General features: G+C 32.8%; 1 protein-coding gene across 8 annotated transcripts in view; it reads right to left on the reverse strand.

Annotated features, from left to right (window-relative positions):
* Positions 1–26,466, reverse strand: part of LOC127868263 (microfibril-associated glycoprotein 4-like) — a 36,814-nt gene extending 10,348 nt beyond the window's left edge. Inside the window, exons 1-16 of one of the 8 annotated variants that reach the window (XR_008044047.1) lie at positions 26,274–26,464; positions 26,029–26,079; positions 24,920–25,002; positions 24,703–24,774; positions 24,030–24,147; positions 22,771–22,818; positions 22,420–22,551; positions 20,098–20,148; positions 19,358–19,414; positions 18,473–18,529; positions 5,435–5,514; positions 4,072–4,143; positions 3,449–3,563; positions 1,828–1,918; positions 1,406–1,480; positions 620–689 (exon numbers count right to left, since the gene is read on the reverse strand). Coding sequence is in view for 6 of the 8 variants with exons in the window: in XM_052409890.1 (XP_052265850.1) it covers positions 5,435–5,514; positions 18,473–18,529; positions 19,358–19,414; positions 20,098–20,148; positions 22,420–22,551; positions 22,771–22,818; positions 24,030–24,147; positions 24,703–24,774; positions 24,920–25,002; positions 26,029–26,077 (747 nt within the window). In the remaining 2 variants the exon portion in view is untranslated. Of the gene's footprint in view, positions 1–172; positions 296–619; positions 690–1,405; positions 1,919–3,448; positions 3,564–4,071; positions 4,144–5,434; positions 5,515–18,472; positions 18,530–19,357; positions 19,415–20,097; positions 20,149–22,419; positions 22,552–22,770; positions 22,819–24,029; positions 24,148–24,702; positions 24,775–24,919; positions 25,003–26,028; positions 26,080–26,262 lie in introns of those variants that run through there. The other 7 variants (XR_008044048.1, XM_052409890.1, XM_052409886.1 and 4 more) reach the window with 7 other exon arrangements.
* Positions 26,467–27,050: the final 584 nt, after the last annotated feature.

Genomic DNA, 27,050 nt, shown 5'->3' on the forward strand with positions numbered 1-27,050 from the left:
TGTGTGTCTGTGTAAAACTGAATATGTTGCATTTTGCGCGAAATGTATAATTGTATGCACTTTATTTTAAATTGCATAATTATGACTTAGTATAGATGATATTATTATATATCAAGCTTTATAAAAACTACAATAACCTGACCTCAAACTCAATTATTTAATTTCTTTTTACTTGTAGATTGTGAGCCATGTGTTGGCACCACTGTCCCACTAGTCACGGGGCTTCCTATAGTTGTACTGGTGTTTCCATTGTTACAAAGGTTGGAGTCACAACACTTTATCTGCAAGTCGTTACCTGGGGTAATTTTAAGTACAAATATGTAATTTTACTTCTTAAATGTTATTTTAAAAATATGTTTTGATTTGGTAGAACCATTTTAATAACTCCAAACTAAATACATTATTTTAATAGTAAATCATATTCACTTAACGAGTATAATATCCAGAGTGTATAATACGATTATACATACTGTTATTAAATCAATAACCGATTTTTCGATCAGCATTTGCTTAATTTTACGCCACCTTTAATACATGAAGAATTATCAAGCATATGTCATTTTGCCCATTTTTTACTATTTCATTAAATTTGTATTTGTTTAATGATAGCTACTCTCACCTGACATAACAGTGTTGTCGTACCGTTTCCTTCCAATCAAACTTAGGCTGTGGGCGTGTTTGTCACATTGCTTAAGTCATCGAAACGAAACCAGGCTCACAATATCATCAAGAACAATCAAAAGAAACACCGGCGATACATTCAAGAAATTCGCAAATGAGTTCACTTAAAACATAATATTTGATGAGTTTTTTTGCAATGTAATTTCAATCAAAGTGAAATTTCAGCTGCATCAGAAGAAAATACACGTTATAAATCGCAAAATTGGTTTCGATCAACAACATTACTGAACTGAATGTGAACACTCTAGGTTATACTGCTATAATTACACAATTTCCTTAACCGGTTTTTGTGATTCAAATAACCAAATAATTTTTTATGTATTGGAATTCATAAACAAATTGAAGTCATGTTTATATGTGTGTGTCCATTGGCATAGATAAAAATACATTGATTTATTGAGCATCTCAAACAAAACTACGCCATGTGTAAATCAAGCTATTTAACGCTTTCTACCTTGAAAAGAATCTGCAAATCTAAGTTTAGTTGCATATAACATGTACCCTAATAAATTTATATCCTTTCCCACAATGAAGATGATTTATGTGCCGGTTATTTCCACATAACTATTTTTTCACAAATTGATGAATTGTTTAGCTCTTTAAATGCAGAAAACGTATAAAATTGTGAATGAAAAAAATGTCGCAGTTTATTTCGTGTTTATATCGTTTGAACATTACCAACACATACATTGCCATATATAAGGTTAGGGTGTTGAATACTTACAATTTTGTGCAAACATCCTGACTTGTAAAGCATAGCATGACTAAGATCGTCAATGTATTGTTCTACGTAGCATACCTGTAAAAGATATAAATGGTATAAATATGTCATTCAATGTGTCACATTCCTGTCTTGGACATTTTTTACCAGTTATTTTTATTTAATAAAAATATTAATATAAGTATTCTAGAACAATTGCATTTCAGCTATATGTGATATTCCTCCCGTTACATTATTTTTCGAATCCATTTCGTTGCATGTCAAATACTTATCTTGTGACGAAAGTCTTGATTTCAGTAAAAATAAGTGCACACAAACCAAGGTTGCATGTTCTTGATTTCACATTAATTGAGGCATTGTTCTTTTACAAGCCGTATGTGCGATACTTGTTATGTTATCTAAGAACACATGTAAATAAGACATACGTCATCTCTTCCACATAACGCTATTGTGTTACATGTACTGGTGTGCTAGCTTGATCACAATGGAAACAAACCGGACCAACAGACGGGAGCCCTGGGTAAAATACAAAAAGGTTATTTATCAGCGCTGTGTACAATACTGTGATATGTTTGAACGAGTGCACAGCTAGCATACCCTTTAGAACGAGCAAGTATTTAAGTCCAATGTGAGAATGTAAGCTGAGTTGGAGTCAAGGTATGCAACATTATTCTATACAATAATCTTATTAGTACATCTATGTTATATATTATCATTAGTTAAGTGCTTTTGTTAGCTCTATTTACGTCGACTATATGCATAACAAAGTCCTGTCTGCAAAATAGCGATTTTTTTTATTAAGTTGCGTGACGTCATCGATAAAAAGAAATCTCGAGAAACACACCATCAGAGAAGTATTATAATGTTCTTTTAAGCAAGAACGTAATGTGGTCCGTATGTGTAAACAACATTTATGTAATAACTTCCAATAACAAATGTACAGTATCTTAATTATTGAATGGTCTGCGACGCTTCTTGCCAAAGACTATTAAAGATTTTTCATATTGGCCATTTAAAGGCTTATTTATTACTCAAACTGCCAACGTATTCCCCAATCACCGCTTTGCACGTGCTGCCAATTATTAACACTTCACGTAAATAAAACCAAACACACTTTGGGCGGCTTCAAAACAACCATTATATTTAAAGTACAGCTAGACTAATGGGATGATGTCCCCGTAATATTTTTAAGCAGATCAACACACAAACAAGTTTCAACATTATGCACTATAGATTACATCGATTTTTCACTACACGCAGCAGTCTAAGTATTCCTTTCAGTATTTTATAAATACATTTTAAATAGATTTGTGTCCATATTAAGCAGACCAGTCAAATAATTAGCGTACATGTCATTTTAGAGTCTTGACTAACGATTAAAGTTTGTTCCATGCAAATTTGTATAAACTCAATCACGCGTCATGAATGAAGTAAATGTTTAACAGTGCAAAACATCGAACGAATTTTAAGAACATGAATTTTAACAAATCGGCTAAATGCACTACCAGGGTGCAGAATCACGCGACTTTTACGGGATTCCCCTTTTAACTTTACTGGATGTTTATACGACGGCAAGTGGTGCTTTATTTCAAATAACTTTGTGAAATAATTTTTCTTATGAATTTCAACTAGTGCATAAAATACAGTGTTTTATGCTGCTTATGACAATGTGAAATACATCGGAATTACTTTATTTAATTAGCAATTGTTCTTGTTAAAAAATGCGATATCTACTGCATTCATTGTACACGTATTTGCTTCGTGAAAATAGGTCAACGATTTCAGACGAATTCTATTATTTATTACTATACCTTAAAATATCGGCACAATCTGCATGAAAAACTGTCTTTTATGCACTTAAGATTGTGTAAAAGTTTTTAAAAACCTGAGATATTTGCAAAAATAAAGCTCTGAACGGTTAATTTACATTCTGTCCAGCCCGTGTGTAAACCCGGGAAACCCCGTTGAGTCTGAAACCTGAATACCAGTTTGTCTGAGGAGCGTGACGTTAAATACAAATTGAATAGGGTGTGCATTACAACATACCAGTTTGTCCACAGAGCGCAGCGTTACAAATGTTTCCGGTGCAGCACTTGCTGCAAATCAGCGTGTTGCCGTTGGATCGGTTTTCCACTCCCCTTTTTCCGGAAGTTCCGCAAAGCTAATACACGTGATATTTATTAAATAATGATTTAGTGCGATGATCATCTAATCATTAACTCAGTTATAAATATATAGTTTTCATAATTAATATTCTATTTAGTTAGAACAATTGCGTATAACATAATTTTCTCTAATTGCAGAACATAGACTACATTAAATATTTTTAATCCCTTTTCATGCACTGCCTTGCATGAAGTAAGAATTTTCTATTAGGCTATTTATACAATAGTTAAACGCTAAAAATCTCAATTGGTATGTGTAACATGACGCCACACCGAGTTTACGAACCCGACACCAGATTGCAAAGAAAGACGGTATTTGCAAAAATATTTCACTTACTTTTGCTTATACTTCTTTTGTATAAATGATCATCATTTACGATAATGCAAATTCGAATATAAGAAAAACACTAGCGTTGTTTAAACAACACGAATTATTTAACATGTGGTCAATCGAATGATGGGAATTTTGAACTCAATAGCTCTTGAAATGTCACTTTGACTTACCTGTTTATCTCGACAGCCCATGTCGAAAATTGTGTCACCATTTTGATTCTCAAATCCATCGGCATAGCAACTCTTTAGTGTCATAAACATAAATGTAATTTGCAGTTATCAACGAAATAAGATGTGTGTGTAAATTTGCATATAATTATTGTTTGCTAAGATAGAAAAAAATAAAACTCTAGATACTATTATTATTCTTCTCATTCATTTCTGTTATAACATAACACAAACAAAAATGATTAAAACTGAGATCACCGCCTTGAAACGGTCAGTGCAAACAACCACGGGTAAAAATTGGTTTGTGGGCTAGCCGAATCTCATACTAACTCTAGAATGTTTCATAAAGCAATGCGGCTATGCACACAAAAATAACGAAAACATGAATGCAAATAAACGTGAGGTGTAAATCGAATATAACAAATATGAATGTCCAAGTGTCGCAAGTATCGGAGATCTTTTACAATTTAGCGATGTATCTACTGCAATTTGTAAAACAAACAACAGGTGTAAGAATGATTGAAAATATGTGTCAGCCACATTAGCAAACATAGCTCAAATTCTTACCGCGTATGCATTATGAAATATGAAAACATTGAAGATATGTATACACAATACTGACTACACACATTGAACATAAATATGATAACGTATAAAATATAAAAAGCGACTCAATAAATTGTATCAGGCGAGAAATTCTTCTTATGAGACACTACTTTTATAACAGAGCACAAACTATTAACATAACGTGATTAAAACTGGTATCAACGCATGGAGTGGTGAATGCAAAGTTCTCGAGGTTTGAACCAGTTTGCGGGCTAGCCGAAACTCACACTACCACCAAAATAAATTTAAAACAAAATGCGCCTATGCAGTCAGAACATGAAACACGAATGGAAAAATAATGAGTCGCAAACACGTTCATATATAAAGACATGTACATCTATGGGATCTCCCTTCTAGGTTTTGATGAGAGGTAAAGACAACGCATACATACTTATTTGCGGTTTGCAACACATACAGCTTCACGCTAACTTTAACCTGGTCTTTTTCGTCAGAGAACAGCAATAGTATATACATGCATTTTATTTATAAAAAAACTCGTTAATATTCATGTTTTTGTTGATTAATGATTAATGATACATTGACTAATGTGTTGACATTTTATCGTATATACCTGCTAATAGAAAATAATGGTCTGTAATTGTAGTGCTTGCTTTTTGCCTTAACAAAAAATCATTCTAAGCAATTTGAAATTTAGAAAGAGGACAAAAACCTAATGTTTATGTTACCGTTATGTCCCCATTCAATTTTTATGATTCAAAATGGTGCTACGTTAGTTTCAAAATTTGGTTGAGTTGTGTACCTCGTGTGATTCACATGTCCTGGTGTAGTGGCATGCTCTCGTCACAGGAGAATCGACGCATGCCAGGCACACATCACCTCCTGCAAACAACATGTTGAATAAACATGGTATCTCATTAATGTATCTCTAGTAAATTGATGAACTCGTATCATTATGCCTTATATTCCTTTATAACAATGAACAAAATCAACATTAGGAATGCGGGGTATACTTGCAGATACGTGTGTGCATGTAATGCTCAAAACTGTGATTGTTTATCTTCACAGATATCGACCATAAACCTTTGATATCATTGACAGACCATTCCCATTAAATGTCTGTAAGCACTGCAACATAGACCCGTTTACGATCATTGCACATAAATAACTACGGCTTTTTTAAGTGAAAATCAACCCACGAACGTAATACTTCCGACATAGAATTTCAAGTCCAAATTCTCATTTAACATTCACTATGATTTGTTGTCTACCTTACTAAAATACCTAAGCAACGATTAACATTTAAACACGGAAATCTGCAAAAATTAACATATATTTTCTTTCAAAATTAAACTAATACAATTATAATACATTGTACTATTGGAATGTCGTGTGTTATCTTGACCTAAGTAGCCGCGTAATGTCAAGCCTTCGATGCCATGCCACATTTCGTATGCAGAGATATTCAACACGGCTTTCAAGTCATGCGATTGACCAGCTAGATCCGTCTAAATAGTTATTCCTCACGATACAAGCAAACCTCTCCAAAAATATTTAAAACCCAAAAAGCTTGATTAACTAACGACTTAATCAACAGTAAAGTAAGGCCAGCATTTTTTTTATTTGTTTACGGGAACTTTTTCAAAAAAATTGAGTCGGGGGGGGATAAACAAAAATAAAAATAAAATCATGAAAAGTGAGCAGTCTACCAAAAAAATAAAAATAAAACTGTCTAAACTGATTTTTTTTTTTGAAAATTTAAAATTTAGCCAATTAAACCTTATGTATACTTGCATTAACCTTTAAGTGTTTTATATATCTTATTGCACTGTTGTAGAAGCTTTGAATAATAATAGTAAACATATTTTTATATAAATTTATATGTAAAAGCACCTTTCGCATGTATTATACTATATTGCTTCAATAGAGACCATTAACCACGCCAGGTGTGTAGTGTATTATAGTGATCGTTAAACTTTTGTTGAGTGTTAATCATATGTATGTTTATAACAAATATAGCATGCTTTTGACTTAAATAAAAAAATAAAAAAGATTGAAAACTTTTTAAATTGTTTAATAGCTTTAAATAACAGCCAACTTTGTAACTTTCATCCATGGGTGGAATATGCACACTCAAAAATAATATTTAATATACAACAGACTTGCTTTATATCATGAAAATTTGTATCATTCATGAGATAAAATGAGCCAAATAACAGGAAATTGGACCTTAGGCCGATTGCGACCATTTTGGCTCCAAAAGAGCAGTTTGATCAGGATCCAAACTGTTCAACATAATTGTCATTCAGTCAGTTCTTCTAAAGATGTTAAGCGAACACTTTGGATCCTGATCAGACTTCGCTTGAATTGATCTTATTCCAAACTTTGTGTAGTAAAAGTTCTAGTACATAAAATGTGAATATTTCATTTAAGAAACCGTGAGTTATAGACTTATAAAAACATGTGCTGCATTTCATTTTATATTCAGAGAGAGTTATAGTGTTTATATATGTAAAGTGAACACAAGAGGCATGACTACAATTTTTGGTGTGTAACAGCGTTATGAGGTTCTCTTTGAAGTTTGTTCAAATCATGCAGAAAATTTGCCCTCCCTAGGGGTAACTGTTTTGCTTATAAATATGAATAATATAATCATTCTCTGAAACCGCAAGGCCCTTTGATTTGTTGCGTTGCATGCCAACCATATAGTGGTTCTTTGCTAAGTTTCCTCAAAGCATGCCTCCGTGGTCAAAACTGTTTGCGCTTCAGGGGTCAATTGATTTATATAGATTAATGTGTTTGATAATCCCTAACAACACAGACACCACAAGGGTCAGGGGGTTCAATATTTGGTGTGTAACATGTTAGTGTTTTCTTCTTCTAGGTGTGATCAAATCATACATTTGGAGTTAAAAATAACCCGTCCTTGTTTCACATGCTTAATGTTTACTTATATAATACAGAGTTAAACAATATTATTCTCTCAAAACGCGTGGGTTAGGTGATAATTATTTTGTATGTGACATTGTATGGCGGTAATCTTCGTAGGTTTGGTATCATGTCCATTGGCTTCACATTAGCCCCAACAAAATATTGAGGTAAAAGACACAATATACCTAGAAACCTAGATTTATTTCATTGAACATTTTCTCAAGTGAAAGCCGTATAAAGAATTATATAGATCATGTAGCAAGGATTCAAATTGTTCTAGTAGAATTACTCTGCTGACTGTAAATAACTTACTCGCAAAATTAATTTTATATAGAACACAACTTTTGAACTGTGTAATTGTATATTTTAAAATAGTGTTTCATTTTAAAAATTTCGTAAAAGACTCACAGAATTGTCTAAATAAAATGGTGTAAACGTTTGCACATATTATTTTCTTCTTCTCTTATTCACAGTTAAAGTTCAAATGAAAATTTCTATGGAATGTGTTGTCTATTATTTTAAGGAAAAACAGCAATGTTTTGGATATATATAATAAAAAGAGAGAGCTATATAAATATGAAGATAATTAGAACCCTTGGAACAAATACATAGAGCCGATTGAGCACATTTATCAACAGAGCCTGAGGTGTGATAAATTTATTTGCATTCCTTGCAGTACAAATCTTGCAGTATGAAAACATTATTTACAGTTGATAGAACATCATATTTCGGCTAAATAATAACTCATTTTTGAAAAATAATGTCAAGAAAAATAAATAAAACTTTCTTGTGACTTTGACGGACATACGAACATCGGGACCCAAGGTTATTTTCTTCAGAAGCTGTGTTGCATACTTTTTTCTAAATAAAGAATATATATGGGTGGGTGGGGAATGGGATTATTGATGCAAGTACCTGTGGTTCAGTCCTCATGTTCATTTTAAAGAAACGTAAAGTAGTACTTCTTGGACATGTTCGGGATGTTGATTTTTATCTATAGAAAATTTACAGGATATGCATTTTAATAAAAACGCATATTTATTAAACCTACCCAAAACTTTTTAACACACCGAAAGTTATCGATGGTGACACATCTGCATCATCTGCAACAACTCATTATTATTTTGAATTTCGTATCACATAATATGGGCATGATGCCAACAATGGGAAGATTATCTTTTCTAATTGAAATTGTTTCTGCTCCGTTTCTAATTAATTTGATTTTAAAATATGCTACATTTGTCTCGTTGATGGTAATGTCCGCCATTTCGGAAATGCAATATGAAAATCATTTGTTAAATACTCACCGATTGGCTAATAGCGTGTGGTATTGGCTGCAATAGCCAATGAAAATCGATGACGCTTTACAAGTCGAATTGGCACAACGAAACAACCCACATTATAAACAAATTTTGAACAACACTTTCGGCAATCTGCGCATTTTTTCTAGTTTTGGATAAAATACTAGGTCGGCGGGTGACAATGTTAAAGCGGGTATATACGATCTTGTCAAATATTTAGTAATAAATATAAAATGTGTAAAAAACTGATTATACATATATTTCAATATAAACTAAAATAAAAGTTAAGAAGAACATGTGTCGAAAAATGCTAAATAAGCCAGATATTTAATTCTCAAATCGAAAAAGGCTGTACAGCCGAATTCGCCAGCATGTATATCATGCATGTACGATGTGAATCTAAATTTAGTTTAACGGTTCATTTGAACTTCCTGCAGCGATATCGATTCATACGACACATGAACACTTACAAAAAAGACGAATGCATCGGTTATTGTAGGAAAATAATTACGAATTATCTTCGTCACAATCGGCTCGGGGCGCTAATTTGTATTTGCTGTATTTTATGAAATTCGTCTTAAATGTATCATTTTTCTTGCAAATTGTGTGTTATTATAACATATTTGTATCAATATTTTACAATTTAGCACATATAAAAATCGTATATACCCGCTTTAATAAAAAAAACGAAAGTGACTTTTATTTTTATTTGTATTTGTCGAAAAATAGGGTCGGTCGTTCCCGTAAAACAGATAATAAAAAAATGCTGGCCTAATTATCATCCTTCCAATTATCCTTTCCCTAACTAAAAAAGAAATCAGACATAACTAACCCATACGGTTGATATTTTCACCTAATTTTCGGTCATACAAAGATTGAGAACAACATATTGAACGCGCTTCTTCCTACAAACATGATCACTATCAATTTATTCAATCAACAATAGCATAACCACTTTTGGATCTTGCAAAGCGATGCATCAATGCTTCCGGGACATCAGTCAAAAGCAGCCTACTGCTGTAACCTTAATAATTGCGACTTAAAATAGTCAAAACCGAAGCTCTACTCCACACCACGCGGCTTCAAAAGCCCCCATCATTGGTAGCTCTCAATCTCTGTCTATTGCGGCTCATATTCCACCCTATTACAAGTGGCTTTTCTTCTCTTCCTGTACTGATGGTAACCCTAAATCAAACCTGTCACCACTTTTTCTCCGAATTGATCGACCTTCTGCGCTTGATCTGTGGATATAGGCTTGTGAACAGCCAGACTGGTCGCAGACACCTCATTTCCTCTCAGAAAGACGTCGAAACAGGAAATTCGACATCAAATGACAAAGAGAAAATTATAAAGACTTCATTAACAGAGTGACTTTGATGATGTCATATGTGAATTGTTTTTAGGAAATGTTGTTTCGGTTAATGAACAATTTGTCTGGTTTTGGTTATTCAAATATTCAAATATGCTTATTGGTTTAATAACAAACACCCGCGTGAACAATTAAAAAGCGTTTACCCTATATTGCATATTACTATGATTATTTACTGAATGCAACAAGGAACATGTTTCCTGGTAGAAGTATAATAAGGTAGTTCCTTTGCTAGCGTAGCCAACGTTTCACTTCTTACATATTGTTACACCAATTATTTGTAAAGATCGCAATTGTATACCCACGGTAATAATACAAGTAAAATTGTGTTGACCTGCATAAGCCACGCACTTACAAAAATAGCAATCACATTTTTGCAATTCACTTGGGACCAACCGTCAAGCATGTTGCAAGGATGTACTTGTGTCAAGTGAGTTTCACGCCACTTTCAGCCGCATCAGATAATTTTAAATGAATTAGAACAATGTTTTTTTGTCGAAAAAGATTTATGTCCCGTCTAACGCACGAATACTGCGCTTTTCTCAATTTAAAAATGACGCGCGACAGTGTTCACACACATAAACTATTGTCCTAAGGAACCTGAACAATAATATTTTAATTATTTGGGAGTGCAATCATTAAGATTAGGAAATTAAAGAAATAATGACATCTGTAGTGCTATGTCAAAAAATATTTTTCTTGTTATGGTATATGCTGTACTTACGATAGAAGCAATACATTTAACATTGCTTTATATGTACTATTATCTGGCATTTACTGATATTAATTAAATCAGGAAAGTATGGGCAGAATAGCATCCTTTACCTAATATGTATACATTTTTATCATTTATCATATGCGACCATAGCATGTTTTGTTTCTCAAAGTGACGAAATACGTAATGAATAAGTTCACCAAAGAAATATCGATTGTCCAATGGGTCTTCTAATCAGTGTCAAAAACACAAAATACTGAACGATCACACTAACCGATCACCTGTATGGTCTTGAATAAATGTTAATTAAGGGAACACATCACTCGTCATTTAAATTGTGTGTGCATAAATGGAATCGCAATTGAAGATTGTAATTACGCGTTTTTTTCTGTACTCACAACTCTTCTTATTTTCTTGCATGAACTCGTCCTTATCTGTTACCGTTCTTATTTGCACTAAGACAAACTTTAGATATTACAGAACTGTACATGCGTGACATATCACGACATAAATAGCAGAATAACTAGGACCATTGCCTTTCAGTCAATGAAACAATTAAAAACATTTTTTTATACAAATGCTTGTTCTAAAAAAAAAGGCAAATAAAAGCTTCCGTCTAAAATAGTTCTGCGTCAAATGCGTTTCATGATATATTGCTGAAAAGAAAAAATCCGCATTTATTGAAATATTTAACAGTAAATAAGTAACAATATTTATATATGTCAAAACACAAAACTGAGCCTGAAACATTCGGATAATAGACTGACGGTTGAGCTAAAAACAAGGCAAAGTCAATACTCTGATCTTGTTTATTTTCATAATTCTGCTTGTTTGCCGCAGCGATGCATGTTAACTTACGGTTATTTCCAGCAGGTACCAGTGTATAAAATGACAACTCACTTGCATAATCAAACAACAGCATAAACGAAGCCCAAGCGAAAAATACGACCGCCATAACGTTCGACATTATTTCACGACAGCAATTGTAAAAGACACTGTTAACAGTGAAAACGTTATCTTAATTGAAGTAGGTGCGCTGATTGCGTTGGCAGGGACAAACGAAGGGCAAGTTAAAGGGGCGTGTTCACAGATGTTTATATTTTTGACAGTTATTAACAAATATGTAATCTTAGGAATAGTGTTAAACAATCATAACAGCAAGTTAAATATTTGATATATTATATTGCCTTCTCTAAGCTCGTTAGCATATCTGAGGCTTTAGAAACAACACGTGTTCTAAACACAATGCTAGTTATAGAATGTTTTTTAAACATACCGATGAAAAGCGATAAAAAGGCGTTACTATTTCGATTGATGGTTTTCCATTAACGAATGCTTTTTAAACCGTTTTCGCATTAATAAGTGTTAATATAGTGTCCATGCAATATATACAACTTTGTTAAGGTTCAAGCTTACCGGAATGCACACTTTTAACAGAGGTTTTATGTATAAGAATAACGGTTAGATATTACAATTCACACAGGTGTTGAAAGGGAAGTAAAAATACATTTAAAGGCAGGTACTCAACATATCTTTTAGAATTGAACATTTTTGTTAACACTTTATTTATTAATATTTTAAGAAAAAAACTTAGAAATACATTCATAGAAATAAATAATGGCTGTACTAAAAATGATACTCTATAAATGATAATTTTCATGCTGATATTTAGGAGTTGTAAAGTAGGTTACGACGTACCTTTATTATGCGTGCAGCATGTTTAATAATTTAATGTGAAAATGTAAAATAAACAAGATAGATGTATGAACATTTTATTATAAAAATTGGCATTTCATGTCGACACTAATTCACAATCGGTGAATTTCTTCAATCTGGGAGTTAATCTCCACCACAATAGAGAGGTTCTTTCTAAAACTAACGCACGATTCTGTGTGTACAAATAAATTTTAATAGCGTTAAGACGAATCATTAACCAAATAATTTATCTCATTAAATTGTTTATTTAACATTACTAGATCTACATGCAGTTGGCTTATGTATATAACATATTGCTTTTTTATGTCTTTATTACTTTATATTTTTGAATTGTTTAATATTTGTCTTACAATTCAAGAATCAGTTAAGTGAAATAAGATGACCGTCGTATTTACCTTATTTTCACAGATAAAAAAACCTATGTCAGTATATATATGCAATATTCTCTATACATATAAATGATTGGGTAAATCTAAATTAATTATGCAACAAGGTTTTTAAAAATCAAATTTTTGAGAAGTCCTCGAGCAAAAATATGGGGTGCGAGAAGATACCAATCATATCTATCCTGCTGTTGAACATTTAAAGGGACTGTCAACCGCGATTGACGAAAAAAGAAAAGTTTTGAAATACCGTATTTTTTACAATTATTTGTTGACTGGTATATTACATTACTTGAAAAAAGTTCATATTTTCAATATATTCGGTTATAAAATTTCGCGATGTGAAATCGAAAGTTCATCGCGAAAATAGGTGACATAACAATATACACACTATAAATAACGCAAGTAGATTGATCATTTTTATTATAAAATATCAACAATTCACTACGCATGCACAATTTGCATTCCTGGGTTTATCACGTGACGATGATGATCAATTTACTTGCGTTATTTATAGTTAACAGGGAGTAACCTGGTTGACATACCCAGTAAAATTTATTACCGAATATACCGGTACTGAAAATATGAAAAATAAACAACTTTTCTAAAGTTATGTAATATACCAGTCGTGATTTTTTAATCAATATAAACTAATAATTGTAAAAGATACGGTATTTTAGAACTGTTCTTTTTTCGTGAATCGCGGTTGACAGTCCCTTTAAAACAGTTATGGCATCTGTATTAATTTCAACGCCGATTGACTTAAAATAAGATTTATTGGTGGATACATGACAATTGTTTTGCAAATTGTCATTTTGTCAATCTGAGTTTAAGTCATTTTACTACTTCTGGAACTGGTTAGAAGCCACGAATACGTTCCCGTTTAATTTTTATCTTATCACGCTTGTAACACTCATACAGTTCGCAATATAGATCGAGTTTTCCAATTCGAACTAAGCTATGTCAGTGCGACAATGTTATAGTAACATTAACATTTGCGATGTAAGATAATATCAAGGAATTCTCATAGCTAGCGACTGTGCTTCATATATGTAGCGTTTGTGCAACGAAATCCCAGACAATAAACATACAATATATATTTTCTTCTCTTCTCGTTCAATACATGTACACAATGCCACTCTTAGGCACTGTCGTACAGTGACAGTTAGAATAAATAACTCTTTAGGCAAGTGAAGCTATGTTTAGAGCAATGAGATACTGGAACACATTTTTACAATTGCAAAATAACCACACACTATTATATCAGTTCAATTGAGATTGCATTCGACCGCAATTTTCTGAAAGTTTTAGCATGCTTCATTATTTCCAAATAGGTGAATCTTCTTTATCAGCAATATGAGATATATTGACATATCGTCAATAGGACTTTGGTCCTAGTGCATTTTAAAGGTTTTGTCAACGAAGGCTGGTCATAGCTATTCAAAGAATGGTTGGACTACAATATTCTGTAAACCGATAACAACTAAATTCACTTTGCTTAAAATATTCGAAAATATTCAGATTTAAAATAAGAGTATAATTTTGACAAAAGAAAAGCAACATATAATAAATAAGCAACATATAATAAATAAATACGGAACTGAGTGTTTGAAATATTACAAATGATGTTTCACCTAAACAAATTCCAACAAGAGTCCCGCGTTCTGAGACATATGCCACCCCTCCCCATTCCCTAACAGGGATTTGAACTAATGACTCCAATTTCAATAGGGGTCATCTACTATCCAAGGCCAACGCACATGTGAAGTATCAAGCCGATCAGTCCATTCGTTGACGATTTATTGATTGGATTTTTTTTTACACTTATTGTGACAGTGACCATAAACCTAGTGACCCCTAATTATATAGGGGTAATTTACTGTCTAAGGCAAATGCATGTGTAGCGTATCAAGATTATCGGTCAATTGGTTGACAAATTGTTAATCGGAAACGATGTTTGCACTTTCTGTTACAGTGACCTTGACCTTTGACTTAATGACCCCAAGTTCAATAGGTATTATCTACATTCAAGGCCAGTGCACATATAAAGTATCAAGCCAATCGGTAAATTCGTTGACAAGTTATTGATCGGAAAGTATTATCACACTTATTGTGACAGTGACCTTGACCTTTGACATAGTGACCCCAATTTCAATAGAATACATCTGCTGTCCAAGGCAAATGCACATGTGAAGCAGCATGCCAATTAGTCAATTCTTGATGACAGTGACCTTGACCTTTGACCTTGTGACCCCAATTTGATTAGGGGTCATCTACTGTTCAAGGCCAATGCACATGGAAATTATCAAGCTAATTGGTTCCTCAGTTCACAAGTTATTGATCGGAAACGAACTGATCTACCGATAGACGACCGACCGGCCGACCGATAGACAAACCGACCGACATCCAGCAAAACAATATGCCCCTCTTCTTTGAAAGGGATCATACTATAAACCTGTTTCATACATCGCAGAAATTACAGATACGCCTTATTTGTGAGTATTTAACATTTAAATCATGTTTATCTCGGAAAGCACTAAGGGACCAATGAAGAAGCCTTAAGCGAAGATAGCAATTATGGGTTTATCTTAGTTTATAACCGTTTTGAGTAAGGGGCAAAGTTTCTAAGTCAGCGTAAGGCTTATCTTAGGCATTAAGGTTGCTTTGAGTAAGTTGGTCCAGAACTACAACAAATCGCATATTTTTCGGTCAAGCGCCCATTTCTGGCTTGTCGTTTGCACTGGCGATTGTAAATGGCACCACTGAACAACACATATTTAATTATAGTGCGCCAATATGGGGAGATAAATCCTACTCATGTATGAACGCAGTTCAGAATAGAGCTATGCGGTACTACCTTGGTGTTGGTAAATACACACCAAATGCGGCTATTTTGGGTGAAATGGGCTAGAAACCACCAATAGTTATACAATTAGGATCTGTTTGTAGACAGCATTTTATAAATGTGAATATGGATGAATCTAGATTAACAAGAAAATGTATAATTTAACAAAATCAGTAACGTTCGAAATTGGTACACACGATTAAATGTGCGTTTAAATAATCTTAAAATGTCTGATATTGTAGATACACCATTAGGTAAATAGTAAACATGTTATAAATGATATAGAAGTTATTAGAGAAGGAAACTGTTAAATGGAAAAGATTAATTAATAGAAAATCTGGACAAAGGGGCTTAGGAAGAAATAAATTAAGAACGTATACACTATTTAAAGTAGATTTTGGTACCGAAACATATATTAGCGGTAAAATACCATTCAATTATAGAAGTGCTTTAACTAAGTTTAGGTGTGGTGTGGCGCCGCTTAGGTTAGAGACCGGTCGGTATGAAAATATTGAGCTATGTAATATAACTTGTTTCCATTGTCCAGATAAGATCGAGGATGAACTACATGTACTCTTTCACTGTCTGTTGTATGTTGATGCAAAGAAAATGCTAATGGATAATTTAAGTGTAAATCCTGATTGTCATGCCATGTCAGATTGTAAAAAATTGAAATACATATTTACTACAGAGAATTGTATGTACTTATCAGCCAAAACCGGCTATTCTATTCTTCATGAAAGGAAAAAATACATCTAATCAAAATAGGTTTAAAACTGTAATGAAACCTATTTTGGAGTACATGTATGTTATCCGTTTCATTGTTATATCCACAATTGCAACATGCTAGGTAGTGCAAAATAACTTCCTTAAATTGTGTGCAACAAGAATTAAGAGACCCAATCCTTTATTAAGTCACACAGATTGTTATGGGAAGCTTGGTAGGGTTAATGATTCATGCGGAAGAAGTATGAACTGGATTTCTGTTTTGCTAAGTATGTCTCTATCATTCTGGAGTCACTGGTCAGGGGTTGTCATAGTTATAATTTTTAACTGATATGGTTTTAAATTGTAAGCTATGTAAATGTGGTCTTTGTAAATAGTGTCTGTTAGTTTTAATCTAAGCGTGTGTAGCCATTGCTAATGAGTTAATGTCCGACCTGGTCAGAGGTGATAATTGATTTCTTAAACAATTTTATATTATACGCGTTAGTGCCTCTTTTCGTAGTGTCAGTATTTTACGTCAATTTATCTTATGTCAGTTTTAATTATGGATTAGCAACGGCATTGAACTTTTAACCTATTTTTTTAACTTAAATATGTATATATAGAACAAGTATGTCGAAAGTACGCAATTTTTAATTCTTCATAGTCTCTTATAATTCTTACATAGAATGGGGATTTTCATGTGTTTATGTGTGTTTTAATGCTAGGTAATTATTATGTACATAAAATGGATGAGACTTAAATAAAACATTTAATATGAACGCCGATACAACAATAAAAGCATGTATTGTTTTATGGCCATACCAAATCTACCATCAGACGCGTATACTTCAGGAACATTTTTGTGATAACTGTACATCATTAAGTTACAATATAAGTGGGCTTTACGTATTAGTATTCACCAAAGACGTTTCAAGTTTGGGCCGAAACTGCCGCCATTGCCCAAAGCATTATTAACTGAAAAGAACATGTAAAGGACAATGATGGGATACAAATTAATCTTGAAAAGACAAATGTGATTGTGTTCAGAAACTTACCGATTAAGTCAAAAACACGGATTAGTCTCATTTCCCAAGTATCTCGGGGAATTTTTGTAACGTTTTTGGCGTTTGACTCAGGATAAAAAGACTGTTTCTATAAAATCTGAGTTAAGTTTAAGTTTTGGATATTTCAAGTCTTATGAGATTCATCAGAAATATTGGGTTTAGATATTTCACCTTTCTCTTAGAATTTGCATACATAATTTTGCCAGAATGTTTGTTGGTTAAACACAAACTGTCGCAAATGTGTTTACTTTAAGCGCATGCAGTCGACTGCCGATACATAACTTACATGTTAAAACGTAATTCATATACAACTTACCTACTTAGATAATAATCTTTACCCGGAACAGCTATTTACCATGTTAACGCCAGAGATTACTTTAACGGTTTTGTAAACAGGGATTCTTGTTAGTGACACATAAGATATGGGTGATATAAATCGTTCAGTTTTTTAAGTAACTTGACGCGGACGAGTGGATGACTATTTGTTTTCTTTGTTGCTAAAACGCAGATGCTGATGGTTATAATGTCACTGTTTAGTGGAGCTTTTGCTCGAGCAATTATTTTTAAATAATTGTAAATTGTAAGTTTCGCTCAACCGTTTAAATAATGTATGTGTTTCTGTTTTTGGTTTATATTCGTTATTTCAATTTGTTGCAATAGTGGTAAAGAACACAATTAAATTGCAATCATAGTGATGTGAACGTGTTATAATTGTCTTTTGTGTTCGTCCATATTCTTTTGTTGAAATAAAATGTGTGTCTGTGGTGGTAGTCGGTATGATAAATGAGTTTCACAGCATTATACTCACCTGTCGTTGGTGACGATGTTGATATCACACTGGTAGGTGCCACTATTGTTGTAATGACTGAAACAGACATACATGTCATAATTTAGACGTATTTCAATTCAAAACAGTTGCTAAGAATACCATCGGCTCTGATATGTGAACGGCAATGATGTTGTTACTTTTGAAATGATGCATGTACGATGTTTTAATATTTTTGAAACCTCGTCATGTTTACTAGAATAATGCAGTAATAAATCGTTTGCAAATCGAAGGCCAGTATAGCCGCGTGGACGAATGCAGAAAAAATGACAAATAATTTCCTCTCCCAATATAGCAGGTTCCTCGCATACACGGACTGGGCGAGCATGTATTTGGAGGGTTTGTAAGTAAAATCGACATCTTCGCGTATTGAAAGGCATTATATTGCTGTATTTTAATTTCTCAAATAGTTAACAAATATTGGTATTTTTTCTTTTTATTTTGCGTTAAATGAATAATAAAAAACATTGATACAATGAGAACGATTTAGAATAACTCTCATCTTCTTCAACATGCTTCTAAATATAGAAAAATCAGATAATAAATGTGTTTTATAAACATGTTATATTTTATATAATATGCAATAATCGGGTTCAATATAATAACAGCTGTCTTGGAAGGTTTATTATTTTACAAATGAAGCATTTATCTTGTAATTCTAACCGCATCACTTTCATTGCAATATTAGTCCCTGCTTCAATTTGTTGCAATAGTGGTACAGAGCATAATGAAATTGTAATCATAGTGATGTGAACGTGTTATGATTGTCTTTTTTGTTCGTGCATATTCTTTTGTTGAAATGAAATGTGTGTTGTTGTCGGTGGTGGTAGTCGGTATGATAAACGGTTTTCCCAGAATTATACTCACCCGTCGTTTGTGACGATATTGTTATTACATTGGTCGGTGCCAACATTGCTGTAATGACTGAAACAGACATATACATTTTATGATTTAGACGTATTTCAATTATGGAAGAACAACACAACGTTTGAGAATACCATCGGCTGTTGTGTGTGAACGACCATGACTTTGGTACTGTTTAAAATGCTGCATTTACGATGTTCTTATATATTTTTGAAACCTCGTCGATGTTTATGAGAAAAACGCAATAATGCATCTGTTTCACATTGAAGACGAATAAAGCCTCTTGAACGTATGCAGAAAAATGACGAAATATCCTCTCTAAATATAGCAGTTTCCTCAAATACACGGACAGGGCGAGCATGTATTTGTAGAGTGTGTTCGTGAAATCGACACCTCCGTGTATTGAATTGCATTATATTGCTTTCTTATTGGTTACAAATATTGTTATGATTTCTGTTTATTTTGCGTTAAGTGTATAATAAAAACATTCTTACATTGAGCACGATTTAAAATAACTCTCTTCAATATGCTTTTAATTATATAAATACTACTTTTCTGGAATATACATGTAATATTGTTGCAACAACAAACGAAAATCTGCAATAATCGGTTTCAATATGTCTTCAAATAGAGAATAGCTGTATTAGAAGGTGAATTATTTTACAAATGAACTATTTATCTTGTAATTCTACGCACGTTTTAAGAAACTAAATTAATTGCAAACACATTTAAGGCATATGTACCTGTGGCTGTTGGTAGTGTATACGTTGATGCCGAAGCAGTGGACGTGATTACTAAAACAGAAATCGTAGGAATTTAAAAGATCTCAAAAATAATCCTGGTATTGTTTGTATAAATAAAGAGTAGCAACCTCTAAAACCATTTTCTAGCAAAATCAATGTGAAACATTCTGGGTTGGGTTACGTACTACTAAACGTTATGATTGAGAATACATTTCGCCTGGGTACTTTTCCCAACAACATCATCTCCGTGGCAATATAAGCCCTTCTTTTTGTATATTTGTAATATTGGGATATAGGTATTTTCTTTTGTTTTGGAACAAAAGCCATGTCGGTTTGCAAATAAAAATCAAAGTTCACTGGTCTCTCATAATAGTATCGGTAAACGCATTTCAAATCGAGTTAGATGCTTGAAAATTATGAAGTAATCATAGGCAGACATAAGGCAGACATAATGTCTCGCCCGATATTTTATTTTCTGAAAATCGTCCATTCTACATGCAAACTTATTTATTCGTGTTGTTTTAACAAATCATGCAAATATGGTTTACACCATATTTTTGAAATGTTTTTTTTTCATTTTCTTAAGTTAATTAAAACATAACTCATAACTCTTATAATTCACTTAGCTTTTGATATTAGTGAGGATTAACAAGTAAATGTAGTTTTATTGTGTGAATAGTGTACCTCAATTTACTTGAGAGAATTGCTGTTCAAATTCAACGATATCGCATGCCTTTAAACTGGAGTGAATCCCGCAATATTTACATTGACCTGAACAAGGTGGTGACCTCTTATTTACGTTAATCGTTGTGTTGTTTGTGTTTTCATTTGTTAAATCACTTGGTCACTTGCTTTTTTTTTAATTAGCGGGTGGTAACATTTCGTCTATGCTGATAATGTTTCGTCCGTTTCATATATAGTATGTCATATACACACTATGTAAACGCTTCAAATGCTTATCATACATATTGGGCCTCTAACCCGTTTAACTTTTAAGTCTTGTGGAGAAACTTAAGCAAAAACAGAAAATGTGAGAATGTTTCCGCTGCTTATAATACAGGACTCACACAAATATTTGATTGGCTAGCACGCATTTGAAGGGTTTAAATTTTGCAAAGGGACGTTCGATTTCACATTGAAGAAATTTGTTTAAACTGATATACTGATGTATTGTATTTTAAATCGTTTAGATAGAATAGTTAGAGTATTTATTAAAACATTATATATAAATAAATATATATATATATATATATATATATATATATATATATATATATATATTATATATATATAAATAAATAAATATATATATATATATATATATATATATATATATATATATATATATATATATATATATATATATATATATATATATATATATATATAGTCTTACAATGAGCAAATCATACAAACGATGCTCAATTAATGAAATAATTAAACATACGAAAATGACACAATTCAGTGTTAAGTAAATCCATTCTTCATGTATGTGTATTTCCGCAAACTACAGTATCGCAAACACACTACGCAGGTTGTTTGGAAAAAAATATCTAATCCATCATATTACTCAGTTGACATTTTGTTCAACAACTAAGACTAACCATGTCCAACTATGTATTATTGACTATTTAGGAAATACACCAACACCGACTTATGAGCTCAAACGTAATAAAGACTGTTTCTGGTGTTTTGTTGGTGTTGGTGTGTATGTTATAATTGAAAAAGTGGTCTGAAATAAAATTAAATAAATTAAATTAAAATGAATGCGTTTTAATTCCCTTTTATTATTGTTTAATTGGAGTTGCAATTCTCTGAGGTTAAATTTATTTACACTTATATGTATCATGAATATTGCTGGGCCAAGTGTGAGGTTGGGCGCTCTAAAACCGGTTAAAACCCCCAATGATTTGCATTGACCGCTCCAAGGTGGTAACTCCAGCTTTATTGTTATACGTGTTTATGTTGTCTTGAATTTGCTGTTTTGTACTGTTTAGGCAATTGGTCACTTGCCTTAAATAAAGGACCAACTAATTGTATATACTGAGAATGCAATACTGCTCCAGCCGCTGGAGTTTCACTTCTTTATATTAGTAACTATAACATTAGGTACATGTACAGGGTAGCACCTTACATTAAAAAAAATTCAACTAGATGTAACATAGTACATTATTATTATAGAGTGAAATTGTATAGTTCACAATATTAAACATATAAGTATATATCAACATTTTTTGTCAAATTATATTAATATTTATCTTTGTTCAATCGCGTTGTTTCTTTCAATGTATGCAATCCGTGTGCCATTTCCAAAATACTCACTCGTTTCACAATGGACCCCCTCGAAGCCCCTCGGACACATGCAGAAGAATGTGACAGGGTTTGCGCTGCTTATAAAGCACGATCCATGTACACAGGGGCTTGAGGAACACGGATTGACAGGGGTCGCAGGTGCTGAAACACGTGTCAGTGTTCACGTTTTCACTTATGGAAAGAGACAGAATAAAGTTGTAATATATTTGTAATTGCAAGTTATCCAGTTTGTTTCAATAATATATTAAAAGCAAACATAATAAAGAAAACTATACGACATATACACTTTTCCCGTAAACTTAAATATTTTGTTAGTTAAAGATCGTATTCCTGCTTTGTGAATATCGTTGTTGACTGAACCTGTAGTCGTCGACATAGTGGTGGAAGGTGATGGTGTTGAAGGTGACGCTGTAACAAACAACAAACAAACATTTAAATTATTTTTTCTTTGTGACAGCTCGATTCATTTAATGAAATTAGGGGTAAAACCTCCGTAAATAGCATGAAGGGTAAAATATAATTTATTTGTTTGTATACCTATAATATTTTACAAATCTTTTGTGGCATCAGTTAACATAAATATATAAAACTGGGCACTTAATACAATCAAGAACGATATTGACTCCTTTAATATGAATTGTCTATTTCCAGACGCCGTGGCGTAGTGGACATGGTGTCCGCCTAGCGTTCGGGAGGTCGAGGGTTCGATCCCCACTGTGAAAGCGTTCTTGAGCTCCCCCCCCCCCCTTCCATAGACACCAAGTACTGGTTCTTGTCCTAGGAAACGGACTCGATAGCGTTTAAAATAATCTATATGCAATCGAGCGTAAATAAATTGGTTTAAGGTAATTCAAGACAGTGCCAACGATAAACCATGGTGTACGTCCACCACTTACTTTTGTAAACACAGTTGATGAAAATCTGTATACGTTTTTACAAATGTGGTACAGCAATTTTATAATTCATTTTCGAAACAACACGCACACATATTGAAAATAATAATTTATACTATTGTGAATCATGTGTTATCATATATAGAATGTTGTATTCATAAATGTGAGTAAAGGCTGTTTCATTTAGCCTATATACGCGCTCTATAAATAGCCATTAATATTATCTTATTCACTGGTTTAATTAAATGTAGATCAAAGAGTATAAATGCCTGTTCGCTTCCTTGATTCCTTTCAATATTGTAAAATAAATAGTAACATTTTATTGGAAACTGCGTATGTTAATGTGTTTTGTTTAGTGGTTTCGTTTTATGACATCATATTTATACATATTTTTTAAATTCCTAAAATACGCATATTCAATCTTAACAAATCGACGAATCCATAAAATCCAATTCACTTGCAAAAAAAGAAGTTTCGTAATATGTGAACACGAAATTCATATTTCTAAAGCTTCATTTAAGTAACAGAAATAACATATGTGCAAAGTTACAGATATAACATAGGTGCATTAGAACTTATCATTATAGTAAGGGATTAAAACAACAATGTACACGTGCTGTTGTTTGCTCGCATGAACACGAAGTACAAATAATATGCGAATGAGGTTGGCGACCCATCCGGCGTCCGTTGGTATATTATACTGTTTTAATTAAAGTTGACTTATACCTGTACAAATTGTGCCTTGATTACACATATCTCCTTGGCAACATTTATAGCATAGTTCAATATCGCCTGTTGCCCGCTTGCCAATTAAAGCATGGGTACCCATCTGGCCGGGGCATGTCTGTAATGTTATATTTAGTGAAATTACAGGCATAAAAGCTGTGGTCACCATCGTCGAACAGTCAATTTAATGTATAGATTGAAGACTTCAGTGACGGCACTATTTACACCGACTTAATAAAGTATGATACTAATACGCGTATTTAACCCATTAATGCCTAGTGGACTCTCCCATCCTTTTTAATTGGATCAATTTATTTTCAAAATTAGGGGTGTCTAGTATATTTATTTCTATATTTAGAATATTTCTTACAGAAATTCCTTTAAGCAAACAGCGCAGACCAAGTTGAGACGCCGCATCATGCGGCGTCTCATATGGGTCTACGCTGTTTGCAAAGCCATTTTTTCTACGCTAGGCATGAATGGGTTAACAATTAGGTGTTAATAATTCCACAATGTATGTGCGTTGGAAAAATCATTCTTCAAAATAGACATTCTTTCTTGAGCAATTGTATTCTTACATTTATAAGCATGTGTGCATCTGAAACAACCTACATAATAAATGAAGAAGAACTTCAGATGTAAAGTGTATTATAAAGTCTGACGTTATACCGACCTGACTATTGTGACAACCGAATTCGTACATAATCGTACCATCATGCTTCATTGCGTACTTAGCATAGCATTCCTGAAAGTACAATGGGTTTTATGGCGATTTCCGCACTTTTTGTATATATCATTGCACATGATAAATGGTATTTGTGAGAAATGTTAAAAAACACACTTCATAACTATCAACAAGATTATACTTTGCATGGAATTACAATACGTACTTGCCCGCTTTGATAGTTTCTGGTGGTAATACAAGGGACACTGCTAGGCATTGGTGCACAACTTAAGCATTGTGTCGCTGTTGCTGTAGTTAAATAATTTATATTTTGATGTTAAGAAGGTCATAACTATTTATAGTACAAACAAAGAAAAAAGACATGTTTGGAGAAACATTATGTTCGCTTATTTTATATAATAGCTTCAGGAAGTAAGACCCTAGCGATAGATAACATTATATGCACGTGCTTTATATAGAGCCTTGATCATTAAGCTTGTATATCTCATATAAAATATTTAGCAAAAACAGCTCATTCACACTTAATAGTTTCTGTATCGATACTCGTTGTGTTTATATAGGCAGACACGCTACATTCGCGAAAAAGCATCACAACAACATTTGATTGCTTGCTTGTCTAAACCCATTTATGCCTAGTGGACTCGCCCATCCTTCTAAATTGGATATATTTATTTCCAAAATTAGGGATGTCTAGTATAGTAATTTATATATTTACAATATTTCTTACAGAAATATCTTTAAGCAAACAGCGCAGACGCAGATGAGACGCCGCATCATGCGGCGTCTCATCTGGGTCTACGCTGTTTGCCAAGGCTTTTTTCATAGACGCTAGGCATTAATGGGTTAAATGCTTCCACTGTGATGTTTTTAATTCATATTGTTTTCGCTTTACATATTTTGACTGTTTTTAATTTGGATTTTCGAAAATTAGTTCCTATATAAGTCAGTAAGTTGTTAGTGTCAGTTCAATGAACTGACTTAAACGGTTGCAAACATATCGGAGCGTAATTATGTCCGCTGAAAATCGAATAATATTTTGGCAATGTTCGATTTCAACATTAGATACAGATTGATCTAAGATTTACTTTGTGCTATAAACTTTTAAAAAAATACTAGACATATTATGTCCCCTCAATCGAAAACTGAGTTTATACGAAGACGGTTTATACATTATTGTCAAGTGAGATGGTTGCATAATCCAATAATAAGTTTAATCATTAGATGAACGATAATCGACGGACAGAGTAATCGAGCAAACAAGAGGTTGAAGTTGGTGATAATCGAGCAAACCTGAGACTGAAGCTGGTGAATTACCTGATTCGATGCGAAGAAAGAACAAACCAAGGAGAACAACAATATTCATTTCTGAAATAGATTTACCATGCTTATTGCTAGTTTAATTATATGAAAATGCTATGACAAGCATAAATACAGATATTGTGAGTTGAACAAACATACACATTGATATGACATTAATTACCGGTAAGTAAATACAGATTCATGTAAAGAGAGGACGCTATTAAACGTCTAAATTCAAAATTGTATTACATTTAAATTACCTTCACTTAAGTTGTAGATATTCGACTCCAGTTAAATTGCAGTTTCAGTCAATGTCACTGCTTATCTTATCTTTCTTGCACCAATAGAGACATATTTTATGAAACCAATCTAATATTAAAATCGCCTTGTATAAAGTTCAGAATAATCTTACGGCTGTACGCTAAAACCTGACCGAACAACACTCATCGGTGTATCTCAAGCAGGTCGTTAGATATACATTCAAAAATTACTTAAAGGGAAATCAAAGAACATTGTTTTTATGTTAGTGTAAGCTGAACAAAGGATGTCTGATAATATTTTTTATTAAGTTATTACTTAATAATAACTTTCATACGTTTCCATCTTCATTAGAATTATTTTTGTACCACGTTTTTGTTTTGGACATGTTATGTGGTATTGTGTATATTAATTGTAAACTTTGGTCTTAATATAATATATTATCGGTATATCAGTCTACTACTATTGCGTCTACAAAAAGGTGCACTTTTAAAACAACCTACATTATAAGTATGTCAAGGGAAGCGATTGGTATCACCGGTACATTCATGATCATGTAATGTTATAATTACATCGACACGTTTATTTTACGCAAATTACACAATCATATTTTAAACCGTTATGGAAGGGAATGACCGCCAATATTATTTATCACCAGAACTGTTGCACGTGTTGAGTATTCAGCTGATATGTTCAATGTTGCAATTATAGATTATACATACATGTCAAATAATATCCGTCCAAATAAACAATGTTTGATATTTAATATTTCAATTGTC

This window comes from Dreissena polymorpha, chromosome 2, assembly GCF_020536995.1.
Source record: "Dreissena polymorpha isolate Duluth1 chromosome 2, UMN_Dpol_1.0, whole genome shotgun sequence".
NCBI classification, from domain to species: Eukaryota; Metazoa; Mollusca; class Bivalvia; order Myida; family Dreissenidae; genus Dreissena; species Dreissena polymorpha.